The 14,355-nt window shown below is 44.6% G+C and overlaps 1 protein-coding gene across 1 annotated transcript; it reads right to left on the reverse strand.

The window, feature by feature from the left end:
- Positions 1-1,297: 1,297 nt before the first annotated feature.
- On the reverse strand, positions 1,298-8,072 carry gpr185a (G protein-coupled receptor 185 a). The gene is made up of 2 exons (XM_072662716.1): positions 7,681-8,072; positions 1,298-7,278 (listed from the first exon to the last, which is right to left on the reverse strand). The coding sequence occupies exon 2, from the start codon at positions 7,233-7,235 to the stop codon at positions 6,243-6,245; it is 993 nt and encodes a 330-aa protein (XP_072518817.1). The 5' UTR covers positions 7,236-7,278; positions 7,681-8,072; the 3' UTR covers positions 1,298-6,242.
- Between the last annotated feature and the right edge of the window lie 6,283 nt (positions 8,073-14,355).

Consider the following 14,355-nt stretch of genomic DNA (forward strand, 5'->3'; position numbering starts at 1 on the left):
CCATGCCTAAAGCAGGTGTCATTTACATTTACATTTATGGCATTTAGCAGACGCTCTTATCCAGAGCGACTTACAAGGTGACTCGTATTACAGAGGTGGGCTAATGTAGTGTTAGGAGTCTTGCCCAGGGACTCTTATTGGTGTAGCGCAGCATAGTCACCCAGACCGGGAATCGAACCCTGGTCTCCCACATGGTGTTGTTGTAACGCAATGGTAGGTGGTGGTGTTATCTGTTGTGCCACACCAACCACTGATGCAGGTGTCCAAATACTTTTGTCCAAAGAGTGTTTTAGGCTGGTTATGACTGATGAATAGAATCTCCTTTTTTATTATTATTATTTTAGTGTCTGCATCATTTATTTCTTCTTCAAGAAATTGATATATAGTTCATCAAATCTGTAAGTATTGTTTTCCTTACACTAAATGGTCAAAAGTTTGCAGACACCTGCTCATCCAATATTGCAATGTTACTCACGAAATCAAGTCTCCTAAAAAAGAAACAGCCCCTCCTTCACTGCAGTAGCAGACTCTACTCTTCTCCTGTAAGACTTTCCACAAAATGGAGAGGGTACATTTCTGTGAGGATTTGATTGCATTCAGCCACAAGAGCATTGAGGAGGTCAGGTGTTGATGTTGGATGGTTATTTCTGGCAATTCAACACACTGGAAAGGTGCCACAGCCCAGCACTAGGGAGGGTTTATACCCTTCTAGCCAGTACTTGGTATTAGGCATGGTGGCCTTAGACTCATATGCAGCTTCTCCATAGCATCCACAAACATTTTGGGCATAGAGTGGACATATCCTGGTCAGTTCTTGGTTTCAGTGTTCTGAATATATACAGAGAGGATTGATGTCCTTTGAATTTTGTCTTTACCGTCTGTGTCCACGACCCTCCACCACCCAGTGTCTCCACATTTGAATTCAGTCCTATCTCTTAGTCCTGGCTCCACTTATTAGAGGAGGTGTGGCCTTCTACCACAAAGCAGAGGCCACCTGAGCTCCAACCCAGAGTTCTCAGAGTCCCTTCCCTCTCACACCCTCCAACATTTTCATATGCTAATGGCATGGTCTGAGCTTGCAATTGTAAATTCCTTCCTGATGCGATTCAGCTTTTAGAGTGATCATCTACAGCTCAACTCATCATTCATCAGATCCTGTCTTCCTGATAGTAGTGAAACCTTCCCACGACTAATATATATATATCAAAATCTGTTTGCCTGAGATTTACCTAGACAGGTTGCTCATTTCACTTGTGTTTCTCATCACTCATAGAAAACAGCAGAAGCAGACAGGGACTGGTGAGCAATGTGATGTTTATAGAAACAATCATTAAGTTCTTAATTACATCTCAGGGGGGGGAAAAACATCTTGTTAAATGCATATCACTCGAACGTGGATCATAAAACAAGGCCAACATCAGATGAACACCAAGGTAGCTACTCGTGCTGCATGGTGTCAAGCATTTTGAAGACTGTACAAAAATAGAGTTCTATATTAAGCGCTGGGACACGTACCATCACTTTTACCTTAAACATAAATGCTGTGAGTAATGTGTCTCACAAACGCTATCGAACACAGCTGCTCTGAAAAAAAAAGAAAAAGAAAAATCTTGGCACCATACATTCAAATATGTTGACATCTTACAAGGGCGAGAATATTTGGAATAGTGCGGTTCCTACAATCCACTCGCAATGATGGATATTGTTGAAATTAGCTCTTTGGCTGATCTACCAACAACACACGTTCGCAGAAGAGAGTCCCAGACCAAACGGACGACTCTGCTCATGCAAACTCAACAACAGACCACGAGATACATTTCCAATGCGAGGTTATTGAGATGCGGGTGACGGACCCGCACGTGCTCGGAGACACGCGCAAGACCTCGTAGGCTAGCAGGCTACTTTATCACGAATGTGATGGCGAGCATAGAGCAGTGTTATTTGCCTCTAATAGTGTTAAAAAGAACATTATTACTCTGTTATGCATCAACGTGATTAATAGACACAGTACGGTACGTTATTGCCATCGAGAACATGTAAGGCAGAATGAGTTACGGCCTGTCCCAAAGTCCATGCTTGTGGTTTGTGGTTAGCCAAAGTGCACGCTTGTGTGATTAGCAGACTCATAAAGACTGCAAGTGATATGTAGCCTATGTAGCCGTAGACAGTGTCGCAATGTTAACATTCTGCCCCCAGCATTCCTGAAACACCATCCAAAGCCTCATACTAACAGAGTGAGCAGTACTCTACCATTAGTAGCACATTCAGTAGTTTAGCATGTACAGTCTGATGTGTTGGATGAGGTTTTGGATGCACCCAGCATGTTAGAGCGTCACTGGTGTATCATATCATCATCTGTACAGAAGAGCAGACTCACACCTGTCAATATAATATATAAATAAAAAGAAAATGTTATTTATTATATAAATATGTGATGCATTCTGTTATTTGTAATTAAATGATGTCATTTCATTTAAACAGTATTGCCAAGTGAAAAGTAAGGACCCAAACAATCTGGACTAGAAGCAGTTAAAGACTTATTTTGGGTCTTGATCTTGGATGGATCTTGCTCGCTTTAGACTTTGTCTTGTTTCAGTATCAGCCTTGACAGTCTTCACTCAATCACAGCCTCCTTTAGACTGTATTGACTCAATCTCAGCCTCATTTATACTTGGTCTTGACTCAGTCTCTGTCCCCTTTAGATTGTATTGACTTGATCTTCGCTTCCTTCAGACTCTGTCTTGACTTAGTCCCTGTCCCTGTTAGACTACAATGACTCAATCTCAGTCATCTTAAGACTCTGTCTTGACTCAGTCCCTTCCCCATTTAGACTCGGTCTTGACTCAGTCTCTATCCCCATAAGGCTGTATTGGCTTGATCACAGCCTCCTTTAGACTCAGTATTGACTCTGTCTCTGTCCCTTTTAGACTTGGTCTTGACTCAGTCTCTGTCCCCTTCAGATTGTATTGACTTGATCTTTGCCTCCTTCAGACTCTGTCTTGCCTCAGTTTCTGTCCCTGTTAGACTGTATTGAATCAGTCTCTGTCTCCTTCAGATTGTATTGTCTTAATCTCAGCCTCCCTAAAACTCTGTCTTGACTTAGTCCCTGTCCCTGTTAGACTGCAATGACTCAATCTCAGTCACCTTAAGACTCTGTCTTGACTCAGTCTCTTCCCCTTAAGACTGTATTGGCTTGATCACAGCCTCCTTTAGACTTAGAATTGACTCCGTCTCTGTCCCTTTTAGACTTGGTCTTGACTCAGTCTTTGTCCCCTTCAGATTGTATTGACTTGATCTTCACCTCTATCAGACTCTGTCTTGACTTAGTCCCTGTTCCTGTTAGACTGCAATGACTCAATCTCAGTCATCTTAAGACTCTGTCTTGACTCAGTCTCGTCCCCATTTAGACTCGCTTTTGACTCAGTCTCTGTCCCCTTAAGACTGTATTGGCTTGATCACAGCCTCCTTTAGACTCAGTATTGACTCAGTCTCTGTCCCCTTTAGACTTGGTCTTGATTTGATCTTGAGACCCTTTGACTGTCCTGACCTAATATTAGCTAGCCTTGACTAGTCTTTGTCTTGGACTTGTCCTAGATTCAGCAAAAGTGGTTTTGTCTGCAGCCCTAGTTTTCAGGATGAGTTTTGTGTGTGTTTAGAGTGAGCTTGTGCACTGTGCTTTTACACATTTGAGAAATAGGACAAACTTGCACACGTACCAGAAAGCACATTAATGTGCACACAAATAGATAGAACCAAAAGGATGAACTTAGGGACAGGCCATGGGACTGGGGGTTAAAGAACGCCACTTCCGTCCAGCTCTGTCCAGCTGACGTCATGTCCTGTTACTCTCGTTCAGCAGTATGGGCTGAAAAGAGGAATCTAATGGTTGCTACGTTACAGGAAATGGTCACCACTATAAGTCGTTGAACGTAAAGACAAAGAAAGTGCTCAAGACTACAGCCAAGAGATGAGGAAACTACTCTACCTTAAATGTAGCATTTTGCAGAACCTGTGATGTGAAAAACACACCGTCTGAGTGACAAGTTATGCAATATTGATGTCCTACTGGAATACGCTTGCCAGGAACACGTGTATCAAAGCCGTTTCCATCCCATGGCTGCCGCCACGTGCGTGCCTCAACATGATACACCAGCTGAATGCACTCTAGGGGAAACTTTGGGGACGGAGCTGTGATGCTGTTTGAGAAAAGGGGACTTTTCTGCATAAACACCTCCTGTTTACATTGTATTGTTCATGGACGCCACTGTCCGTGGTGCTGACTACCACCACATGTTGACAGCGGTTTAAGTGCTAGTCTCAGTCTCAACCTGAGTTGGAAAGAAAACAAACGCCGAAATATATCCGCCAGCATTTGCATTTAACATTCATGACCTCTCATCCATCAGTTTCGGTGACAGCCTGGGGGACGCCTTGTTGGCATCTCACAGTGCTAAAAGGCAACTGACCTAAAGGAAGGATCCACGCTACATTAATGTTCAGCTCTTTGGCCCCCTCCCCTCCCTTATTACAAGTATTATTTATAGTCTGTGGTCATCACCACTTATGATTCGATCAAAGTGAAACACAATCAGAAGACATTACAAAAGACATTTCAAACAAACCAGTATGTACTAGCACACTGCTAACGTGATTGGAGATCACCACACCCACACAAAACACTTGACTCCCAACACTCGTGTATAGGTTACAATATGCGGATCCCTCTGTGTGTGCTTTAAAGGGGAATTCCAAGGGTATCAACATTCCAGCATAATTCAGCGGTTCAAGAAAATCATTCAAGTGGTTTGGTGTGAATTCAGATAACTCAAACTAGGGGTCACCATGTTTCAACACAAATACAGGCCTACAGTGAACCTAAACAATGGTAAAATAGTGGTGAAAGTATTTTAAAAGGCCAAAGCTTTCTCCTTTCTCTAAAACAGCATTTTATATGAATTTAATTATTCAGACATTTTGAAATATGCCATCCTTAAAGAGATCTTGGGTAAGGACCGTGGTTATATATAGAACCTTTGACAAGTCAAAGAACCCCCTAAATGGTTCTTCGTTAAATGATTCTTCACCATGAAAGAGAACATCTTGTGTGTTATTGGAAAATGGTTCTTTATACTACCAAAAAGGTTCCACTGTTGTTCTGAGAGAGAGAGAGAGAGAATCCCTTTTAGCACAATATTAGCACAAAAATGGTTCCATATATGACATTTAAAGAAATAGATTGTTCCTAGCCTGGTAAAAAAAAAAAGGTTCTTCTCTGTGACCTCCTTTTGAAGAGTCAGTAATCCTTTTTAGAAAATGTCATGTAGTACCAAAAAGGTTTCTGTGACTCATAACAACAGTGGAACATTTTTTGGTGCTATTAACACTTTTAAATGGCTCGTTAAAGAACCACTACACCAGACTTTCCATCACAGAAAGGAGCTGTTTGATCAATGAACTGTTTATTTTGCAGTTGAATGGTTCTTTGAGTTTTAGTTTTCCTTTCCTTTCATTTAATTGTTTCATTATGTTTATACGGGTAACCACATACTGGTCGTTATCAGATAAGAAATATTAGGCAAACACACACATTATTGTCTTTATTAAAGAACCCCTGAAGAGCCTCTAGTTTAAAGAGTGAAGACAGCACCACTGTTATAACTAAGGAACCCCTTAAAGAACCCTTTTTTCTGTAAAGAAGAACTATTTATGTATTCATATGTTTCTTTGAGTGTTCTATATATGAAACTTTGCTCCTACTCAAGAACCCTCGAAGTGTAAAAAGAACCTTTTATATGTTCAAAGGGTTATTTGAGGTGCCATGAACCCGCAAGAACCTTTAAAGAACGCATCTTTAAGTGTAGTGACAACATGGTTATTTAATCATTTGCTGGTCTAGTTCGAAGCATTGCCCTAAGTAAAGAGCAGTCAAACAGTCAAAGAACCATTTAAGCATTCAAATGATCTTTTGATTGTTTGCAGTTCTAGATAGATCCATTGTCCTTACTAAAGAACCTTTAAAGAACCCTTTTCTGTAAGGAACAACCATTTAACCAGTCAAACCAGTGGTTTGACTGTTCTGTGCCAATCCATTGTATAAGGGTGTACCGTAGAGCAGCCTTTGTGCTGAGAGTGTTGATGGAATTCCCCTCTAAGTGCTTTTCAAGTTCTACCCTCACCATGCTTCACAGAACACCCCCACCACACACACACACACACACATAGGCCACCCCACCCCCGTCTCTCTACACGTCGCTGGGCGTCCTGGACCTCGAGGCGAAGCCGTAGGGCAGGCAGCCGCAGCACGCCAGCCTCAGCGACCTCTGGATGTCCGGGTTGCGGAAGGCGTAGATGATGGGGTTGAAGATGGAGCTGCAGATGGCCGGCAGGGCGGTGGCATACGTGTAGACGGCCGGGTAGCGCGTGTCGGCCACCAGAGAGTACATGGCGAAGGGCACCCAGCAGAGGGCGAACGTGCCCAGGATGGCCGAGAGCGTACTGACGCCCTTGGTGGTGGACGAGGCGTGCGAGGCGCTCATGAAGTGGCGCTGCACGGCGATCTGCTGCGCGTGGCGGAAGGCGATCTTGCAGATCTGCAGGTAGAGCTGCAGGATGAGCGCGAAGACGAGCAGGAAGGAGACGGCGAGCGCCGCCGCGTTGCTCTTGTTCACCGGGCGGCACACGCTGCACGTGGCCTCATCCTCCAGGCAGTTCCAGCCGAGCGCCGGCAGCGCGCCGAGCAGCGCGCTCGTGAGCCACGCCAGCGCCACCACTGCGTACGTGAAGGTGGCGGCGCGCTCCGTGTGGTAGGTGAGCGCGCCGTACAGCGACAGGTAGCGGTCCACGGTGATGGCGAGCACGTTGAGCACGGACGCCGAGAAGGCGGAGATCAGCAGCCCCGCGGACAGCAGCGACACCACGCCCGGCTCGGCCACCGCGTACGCCACGGCGAAGTTGAGCACGAGCCCGAGGCCCGCCAGCAGGTCCGCGAGCGCCAGGCTAGCGATCAGCACGAAGGCTGGGGCGCGCGGGGATGGCGCGTGCGCCACCAGCGCGATCACCAGCGCGTTCTCGCACGACACCAGAGTGCCGGCCACGCACAGCGCCACGTCCCACGGGTTGACGGGCAAGGGGGCGCCGGCGGCGGCGGTGGGTGGCGTGGACGACGCGTTCCTGCCCCCGGGCGCGTCCGGGACAGAGGGGGTGGAGGAGGAGGCGTTGGGGAGAGGGTTACTCATGGCTGCGGCGGCGGCGGCATGAGGGAACGAAGAGGATGAATCACTGCCAGGAGAGAGAGGGAGGGGTGGGGGGTGGGGGGTTTAGGGGGAGAGGGAAAGAGGGGGTGTCATAAGAGAGATAAGAGTGCACCTCCTGCAGCGCAAACTCTGGTTAATACGCAGATCGGTCTACAGTTTAGTGATCAGTGCTCTACGATAACAGACTTTACTGGAAATCAACGGGGAGCTGCCCCTCTTATCTACACAGCCCTTCTCCATTAAGGACAAAGCGGTGGTGAATGGGGGGTAAATATGCTATTTATAGAACCATTCCATTTTCGTCCCCACATCACCAGCCCCCCCTCTCCACTGCTCGGAGAACATGGGGTGCTCTCCCTCACACATGCAGTCTAGGCTGACCCCCTACCCCCGTCTCACTCTTTAAGGATGACAGTCAGAAACTCACGGCGTTGTTAACGACCCTCCAGCGCGACCAGTTCAGACAGGAGAACTGACCACTGCAGACCGAGATTCCCATCAACCGGAGAGTCCGAGCAAGTCCCCATCTCTCCACCTTCTCCTGCTCCTCTTCCTCCTCTTCTTCTTTTAAGTGAAGACCAGATGAAAGGTGGTCCCCGCAGTCAGTGGCCGGCGCGCTCGAAGTGGCCGAGATCAGCCCGGGGTTTTTTGTCTCTTCTTCCGCGCGATCGATTCGTCTTGCCCGGGGGTCGGTGCGGGCGGTGGGAAAGGGGGTATTTGGTAGGGGGGAGGGGGGGTGTGAGATCGTCAGCCTTGGGTTGTCATTCGTCTAATAACGTTGGCGGTTGGCAGACAGCGGCTCCTGGTCGTGTCGGTCTGATTGGTTCGGGGGAAATGACTCTCGCCGCTGACGTCAAGGCCCCCCATCCCTCCCTCTCTCTGTCCCTCTCTGTCTGTCTCTCTCTCTCTCTCTCTCTTTTTTTTTTTTTCTTTTTCATTCTTGGTTTCTTTACAATGAACCACCTCACATCACAAACCACTCTGAAAGACTGTTTACATCTCCACCACTGAATAATGCAGATGTTGAAACATCTGCAAGCTGCCTTTTAAACCTCACTTTTTTTACAGTGCTTTGCACTAACCTCTTTCTCTTGTCAGTGGACCATCTGAAGACCAATCTATTTGTTCCCATTAAAACCTGGAGTGATCACCTGGAGTGATCACCTGGAGTGATCACCTGGAGTGATCTTGTGTGAATGCGGGTTTCATCTGATAAATCATAGCCCTGTCAAGAGTGACATCTGTGAGTGACGACACATTAAACTGGAAAAGTGGTTCCCACTATCAGGCAGTTGCTAGACTGTTGTAGTGTGATCAGTAGGGTGAAACTATTATTGCTGCTATAGAATTTCAGGTGACTACTATGGGTTGTTGCAGTGAATTAGGCATGGTATTCCTGGTGGTTGCTAGGGTGTTACTATGCAGTTGCTAAGGTGGATGCTAAAAAGTTCCAAGTGGTTGTCAGCAAAGCTGTTGGTAAGTGGGTGCTTTGGTGTTGCTAAGGCTGTTCCTCTTGGTTGCTATAGCAGTTTCTATTGTATTCCAGATGGTTGCTGAAGTGTTGCTTTGCTAGTATGGACCACGCCTTTGTGTGGTAGGTGCGTGACGTTGAACCCCAACCCACCTTACTGTAGCTGAGAAGATGGGAGGACACTGGGAGGAGGCTGTTTGCAAAGCTGTTTGTTGCGAAGGTGATGAGAGTGAAGGGTGTATATATAGGGTTGAGGAGGAGGAGTTCAGGGCGTGGTCCAGCTTCCAAAATGTAGTTATGTCATAACTCCACTAAGAGGGTGTTGTTGTGTTGCTATGGCATTTTAGGTGGTTGCTAAGATGCCCCAGGTGTTGCTAAAGTCGGTACTATGGCGTTGCTAAGGTGTTTCAGGTGGTTGCTAGGGTGTTGCCAAGTGGTTGCTGTGGTATTCCATGTGGTTGGTTGGATGTTACTTGTATATTTTTATTATGGTGATGTAAGAAGGGTGCACAAGCTTTTGCACCCCTTCATTTCCATAGAAAAAAACTCTATCTCTATCTTAAAATAATAAGAACATATAAATGTGATAGGAACCATAATAAATCTTTATATTCATCAATCAAATACAGTGTCCAGTAGACGTGCTCCAGCTTCACCGAAGCGGTTCAGACAGTAGGTGGCGAGGTGCTGTCCATGGTGCTGATCAGTGCACCTGAGCGAGCACTAGGGGGCAGTACAGCCTACGGGGTTCATTGGGAAGAAGGCGTTGGGCGGAAATCGCCTGGCAATGTCACTTACATTGACTTTGTGTGTCTGGATGATATCGGTGAAGGTTTCTCCCTGCTCTGAAACGTGCAGGGCTGAGCAGGGCTGAGCAGAGCTGCTGCACCCGCTCACACATCCAGCTGTCTCTGGCCGCGGTCATGAACCCGCTGCGGAGGCTCTGCCAGGCTCTGCCAGCTGTAAACGGGCTCACATGTGGGGCTAGTTCACATGGAAAAGGACAGAAACGAGTCCCAGTGGACAGTGTAACATACGTAGGTACTAGAACTGACCAGCTGTGAAACTGACCAGCCATCTGAACGCACTGAGAGAACCACAGTATCAGGGAGGGTCTCTGAGCTAGCTGAGGTGGGGGTGGTGGGAAAGGGGGTGATGAAACAGGGCATTATTGGTTAACGTTGTTGTCACTGCCTGGTGACGCCATTAATGACCCAAAAAAACCTAAGGAAAACAGTAAGTTTGTCTTTGAGATTAAATGGTGAACTGTGATGAATGAAGGTTGTTCTACTGAATTGTAAATAAATGATTTAGTACCATAACCATATCCATACACTCACATATTAAAAGGATTATATGCCCAAAGGTGGGCCAGCAATTTGACAAGAACTAAATTGTGATGTCTAGACGACTGTCACAAAATTTTGGCACATTTTTGGCACATGAAGGCATCATGATGCCACGAGTGGCAAAAATAAAGTCACTTATAATGAGTAAAAAATCAGTGTTCCTTGACATGGGCCTATTAAAACACCTATGTTGCACTAGGTTTTGGTTTGTCTGGCCTAGAAAGCAGGCTGAAGTCTATTATTTTGTATTTTACAATACAAAAGACATTAAATCTATAAACATCCTGCAATTAAAAGCAGAATAAAGTGCAGAAATGACAAATTAACAATGACTGGTGTACAGTGAATTAGATACTTTCCACCACTGGAAGGAAAACTTGATGTCAGAAGAGCAGAGTAGTCACTGCAAACCCCTTCACCCAAAGCCAGTGTTGAACTGGCTGAGCTTATTTTACTGGACTGAACTGTACCAATGGATGACAACATGTAGCTCTTCCTTAAAGTGCAAAACTACATTTTACTGTGTTTGATTGCAGGTCGTTTTGTTTCTGATCCACATTAGGACAATATGACATCTAGGATCAGTCACATAAAGTATATGAACAGCAAGTAAAAACACTTACCTAATTCATATAGAATGAATCAAATAAACGGAGGTATGGATGTATGCAGAAACTGACATAAGGAATGTACCAATGGCTCTACTGGAAAACCAATTTGAAGGAGGGTGCTTTTGACCCACCTTAGTACGACATATTCTTCCATAACAAGTAAAGAAGTAAAGATACGTGTAAAAAAAAAAAAAAAAAAAAAAAGGAAGTAAGGTTAACAGTACACTGAAATATTTCCCCAAAAGTGTTACAAACAGCAGTTCTGAACACCCCCACAACGGGTCGTACCATTTCTCACAGCGCCTCAGACTCCACTCCCTCGATAGAGGTTCATTACATCGCTGTGAGGGCCCTTAAGCACCGGTTGTGTGAATTTATTAACATTTAAATCACTTCCCTGTGCATTATTTTTGTCAAACCAGTTGACTTAAGTCATTTTTTATAGCTGTTAGATTATGATAAAATTATGACAGCTGTTTCTGGAATGCTATCCGCTAACGCAGGTAAACTAACCGCGCTAGCAAGCAAGCTAGTCATACTGTAGTCATGTAGCTATAGCTAGCTTAGCTTAGCTGCGGCCACCATGGAAGCTCGCCCTCTCGTGTCCAGCCTGCTGAAGGGCCACTGTTAACCAACCAGCACAGATGCTGCTTCAAAAGTAATAAAGTCATACCAGTTTCTTAACAAAGCTGAAAAAGAAAACTACTAAACTTATAGAAGCGTATACATCTAGATGAAATGCTGTTAGTTAGGCTGCTTAGGCTTCTGACCAGGAGAGGAGGGGTAGGTGTAGGACAAGCTAGAGAAAAGGCAAGTGTAAATGAAGGCACAGTGGTACACTAAAAATGTCAGACTGACACTGATTGTGTGTTTGTACACAGCACACTGTGTTTTCTCAGTGTTATATCAACACTATAGGTGTTACAATGAACACTATGAGTGTTACATTTAACACTCAGCATTTTAAGTGTTGATACAGCACTGGAATTTGACCCTTCCTCTCTAGAGAGTCGCCCAGGTGCTCGTTCAGTCTCTCGTCACTTCAAGACTTGACTACTGCAACTGTCTTCTGGCTGGTCTCCCTCTGCGCACCATCAGGCCCCTGCAACTTATCCAGAATGCAGCAGCACGGGTCGTATTCAACGCTTCTAAATTCAGCCATGTCACTCCTGTAGCTGCTGCCCGCATCAGATTTAAAACCTTGACTCTGGCCTACAAGGCCAAGAACGGACCAGCCCCTCTGTACTTGATGGCAATGGTCAAAAGCCGATCCGCACCAAGAGCCCCTCGAGCTTCAAGTACGGCTCGGCTCGACCCGCCATCCCTCAAAATCCACAGAAGGCAAGCGTCCAGGCGTTTTTCTGTCCTGCACCAAAGTGGTGGAACGAACTTCCCCTGGGTGTCCGAATGGCAGAGTCACTCGCTGTCTTCAAACGCAGACTGAAGACCCACCTCTTCCAAGAATACTTGGGCGAATAGCAGAGTGGTCTTCTTATTGACTTGTGTTTAGTAGAGTCTAAACTTAGAGGTATCTTTGAATTTTTAGCCTATTCAAACTAGCTGAGGTTATTCTTGGGTAAATAGCAAAGCACTTTGGATAAGAGCATCTGCTAAATGCCTTAAATGTAAATATAAATAAAAATAAAACATTAAAACCATCAATGTGGCAATGTGTGCAAAGGTGGAACTATCCAAAATAGGTGGAACAAACTAACTTGCAAGTAGCATTAGGTGATATGGTCCAAAATATAATATCATATTTTAAGATAAAATCATGATACACAGTATTTACCACAATATTCTGACAGGCAGACAAAAGACACATCAGTAGCAGCAGATTATTGCTGAACTTCATCTAATTAAACAGCAATAATCATACTGTTTCTAATAAATGTGCAGTTGCTCAGTGTTGGTCAGCGCTGACGATATCCATGACACGCTCGCTTGTATCATGCTAACAAAATTTATTCACATTGCCCACCCCTGAATGAAATAAAATGAATGAAATTTGTTAGCATTAGTGCCTTCTAATGCTGCTTGTCAGACATGTTTGGTTTAAAAGACTACATTGATTGACACAAGAAAACACAGCTGGTGGTAAAATGAGCTTAATTTAACTGCTTTCTCATAGAAGATCAGCTACCTGACAATGTTTTGTTTATTCACATACATTTTTAATTGACCATACTGGTCTGTGGTTGTGGTGTAAAAAAGGCTCACATTACTCGACTTTCATTGCTGGAGGCTCTGTTTCAGCTTGGACCTCTGAGCATTAAACGGAATAAGCAAATGTTTAGTATTTTGTCATTCTACTCTGGAACAAAAGGAAAAGGTCCTATATGCACTACTAGTACTGGGTTTAAATAAAGACAGTATTATTCGTTATAATATTATTCATATTTCTTCCAGATTTGCTCATCTTAGCCCTGAATGTTGGACATTACAGAAGGATGATTAGGCATCCATGGAGAGACACTGAGAAAGGAAGAGGTAGGTGAATCTTCTGGTAAAAACACTCAAAGAGAAGGCATCTTAGCATTTTTACAGTTTCACCTTAAAGGGCCAGTCTCTTACATTTACACAACATAACATTTTTCTCATGTTTTACATTTTTCCCTGGTGTTCCAGTTATACACCCCCACCCCATCCCCAACTCATTCCAAAAGTACTGTAAGGAGCACAATTCATCATTCCAGAGAACACAGTTCCACTGCTCCACAGCTCAATGCTATATATGTGCCTATAGGTTCATGTTTATCTGCTCTGAAGAGTCCTGTTCTATTGGCAGTACTTCTCTACAGAGAGAGAATGTGCATGTGCACATCTGTGTCAGCCATAGGTGTGATTTAGCAGTAGCTGAATGCATGCATTAGAAGGGGTGTCCACAAACATTTGGAAATATAGTGTACTTAAGTACTAATTCAATTTTGAACTGCAATGGAACATCTTAAGAGCTAATCGGTTTTGCATGGTTCAGATTTTTAATGACTTCTGTTTTACTTTTCATTAGTCATAGTATGAGCCATGCAAAATGTGCTTATGTTAAAAATAGAGAGTATTGATATTGAAAAATATTGAACAATACCCAATCAGCATTTAGAGTTACCTGCTTACTAATCGCTTACCACCAGCACCCGCTCAACACACCTGCTTCTCATTACTTGGGCTTATTACTACTCAGCACAACACAATAAGCTCTGTGTGAAGTCCTGGTCTGTCACTGGTGCAATCTGAGCCTTACTCAAATGCTCCGTTTGTTTGTTATTTTGGTTATGACTTTCCTGTTTGTTTGCTGGCTTCAAGCCTGCCCAGCTTTTAATAACCCTCTCTTCTGTAGGCCGACCAAGACCTTGGACCGTAAACAAATACTGTGAGCTTAGACCCAGTGAAGTTCCAATTTCGTACATTGCTAAACCCACCAGTGATTTATTGCTTCTTCACAACAGTCGATTTTCGAGACCGTCTGTCTGGTTATCAAGACAGTGGCAAGATGCAAATGCCACAGCTAGTCAACCTCACCCCTTTTGTTGGCTCTTTTGTTCATGAACTAATGATGCAGTGACACACAGCTGCAGAAGAAACAACTGAGCAGCCAACTGTGCAGTTTGTGCTGGTTCCCTGAAAGGACTAATAAAAAAAAAAGTCATGTATAAACCTTCAAATTTGACCTC

The sequence above is a fragment of the Salminus brasiliensis genome, chromosome 18, assembly GCF_030463535.1.
Source record: "Salminus brasiliensis chromosome 18, fSalBra1.hap2, whole genome shotgun sequence".
Lineage (NCBI taxonomy): Eukaryota > Metazoa > Chordata > Actinopteri > Characiformes > Bryconidae > Salminus > Salminus brasiliensis.

Coding starts and splice junctions, on each gene's coding strand:
- gpr185a (XM_072662716.1), bottom strand. CDS start 7,235: ATGAGTAACCCTCTCCCCAACGCCTCCTCCTCCACCCCCTCTGTCCCG.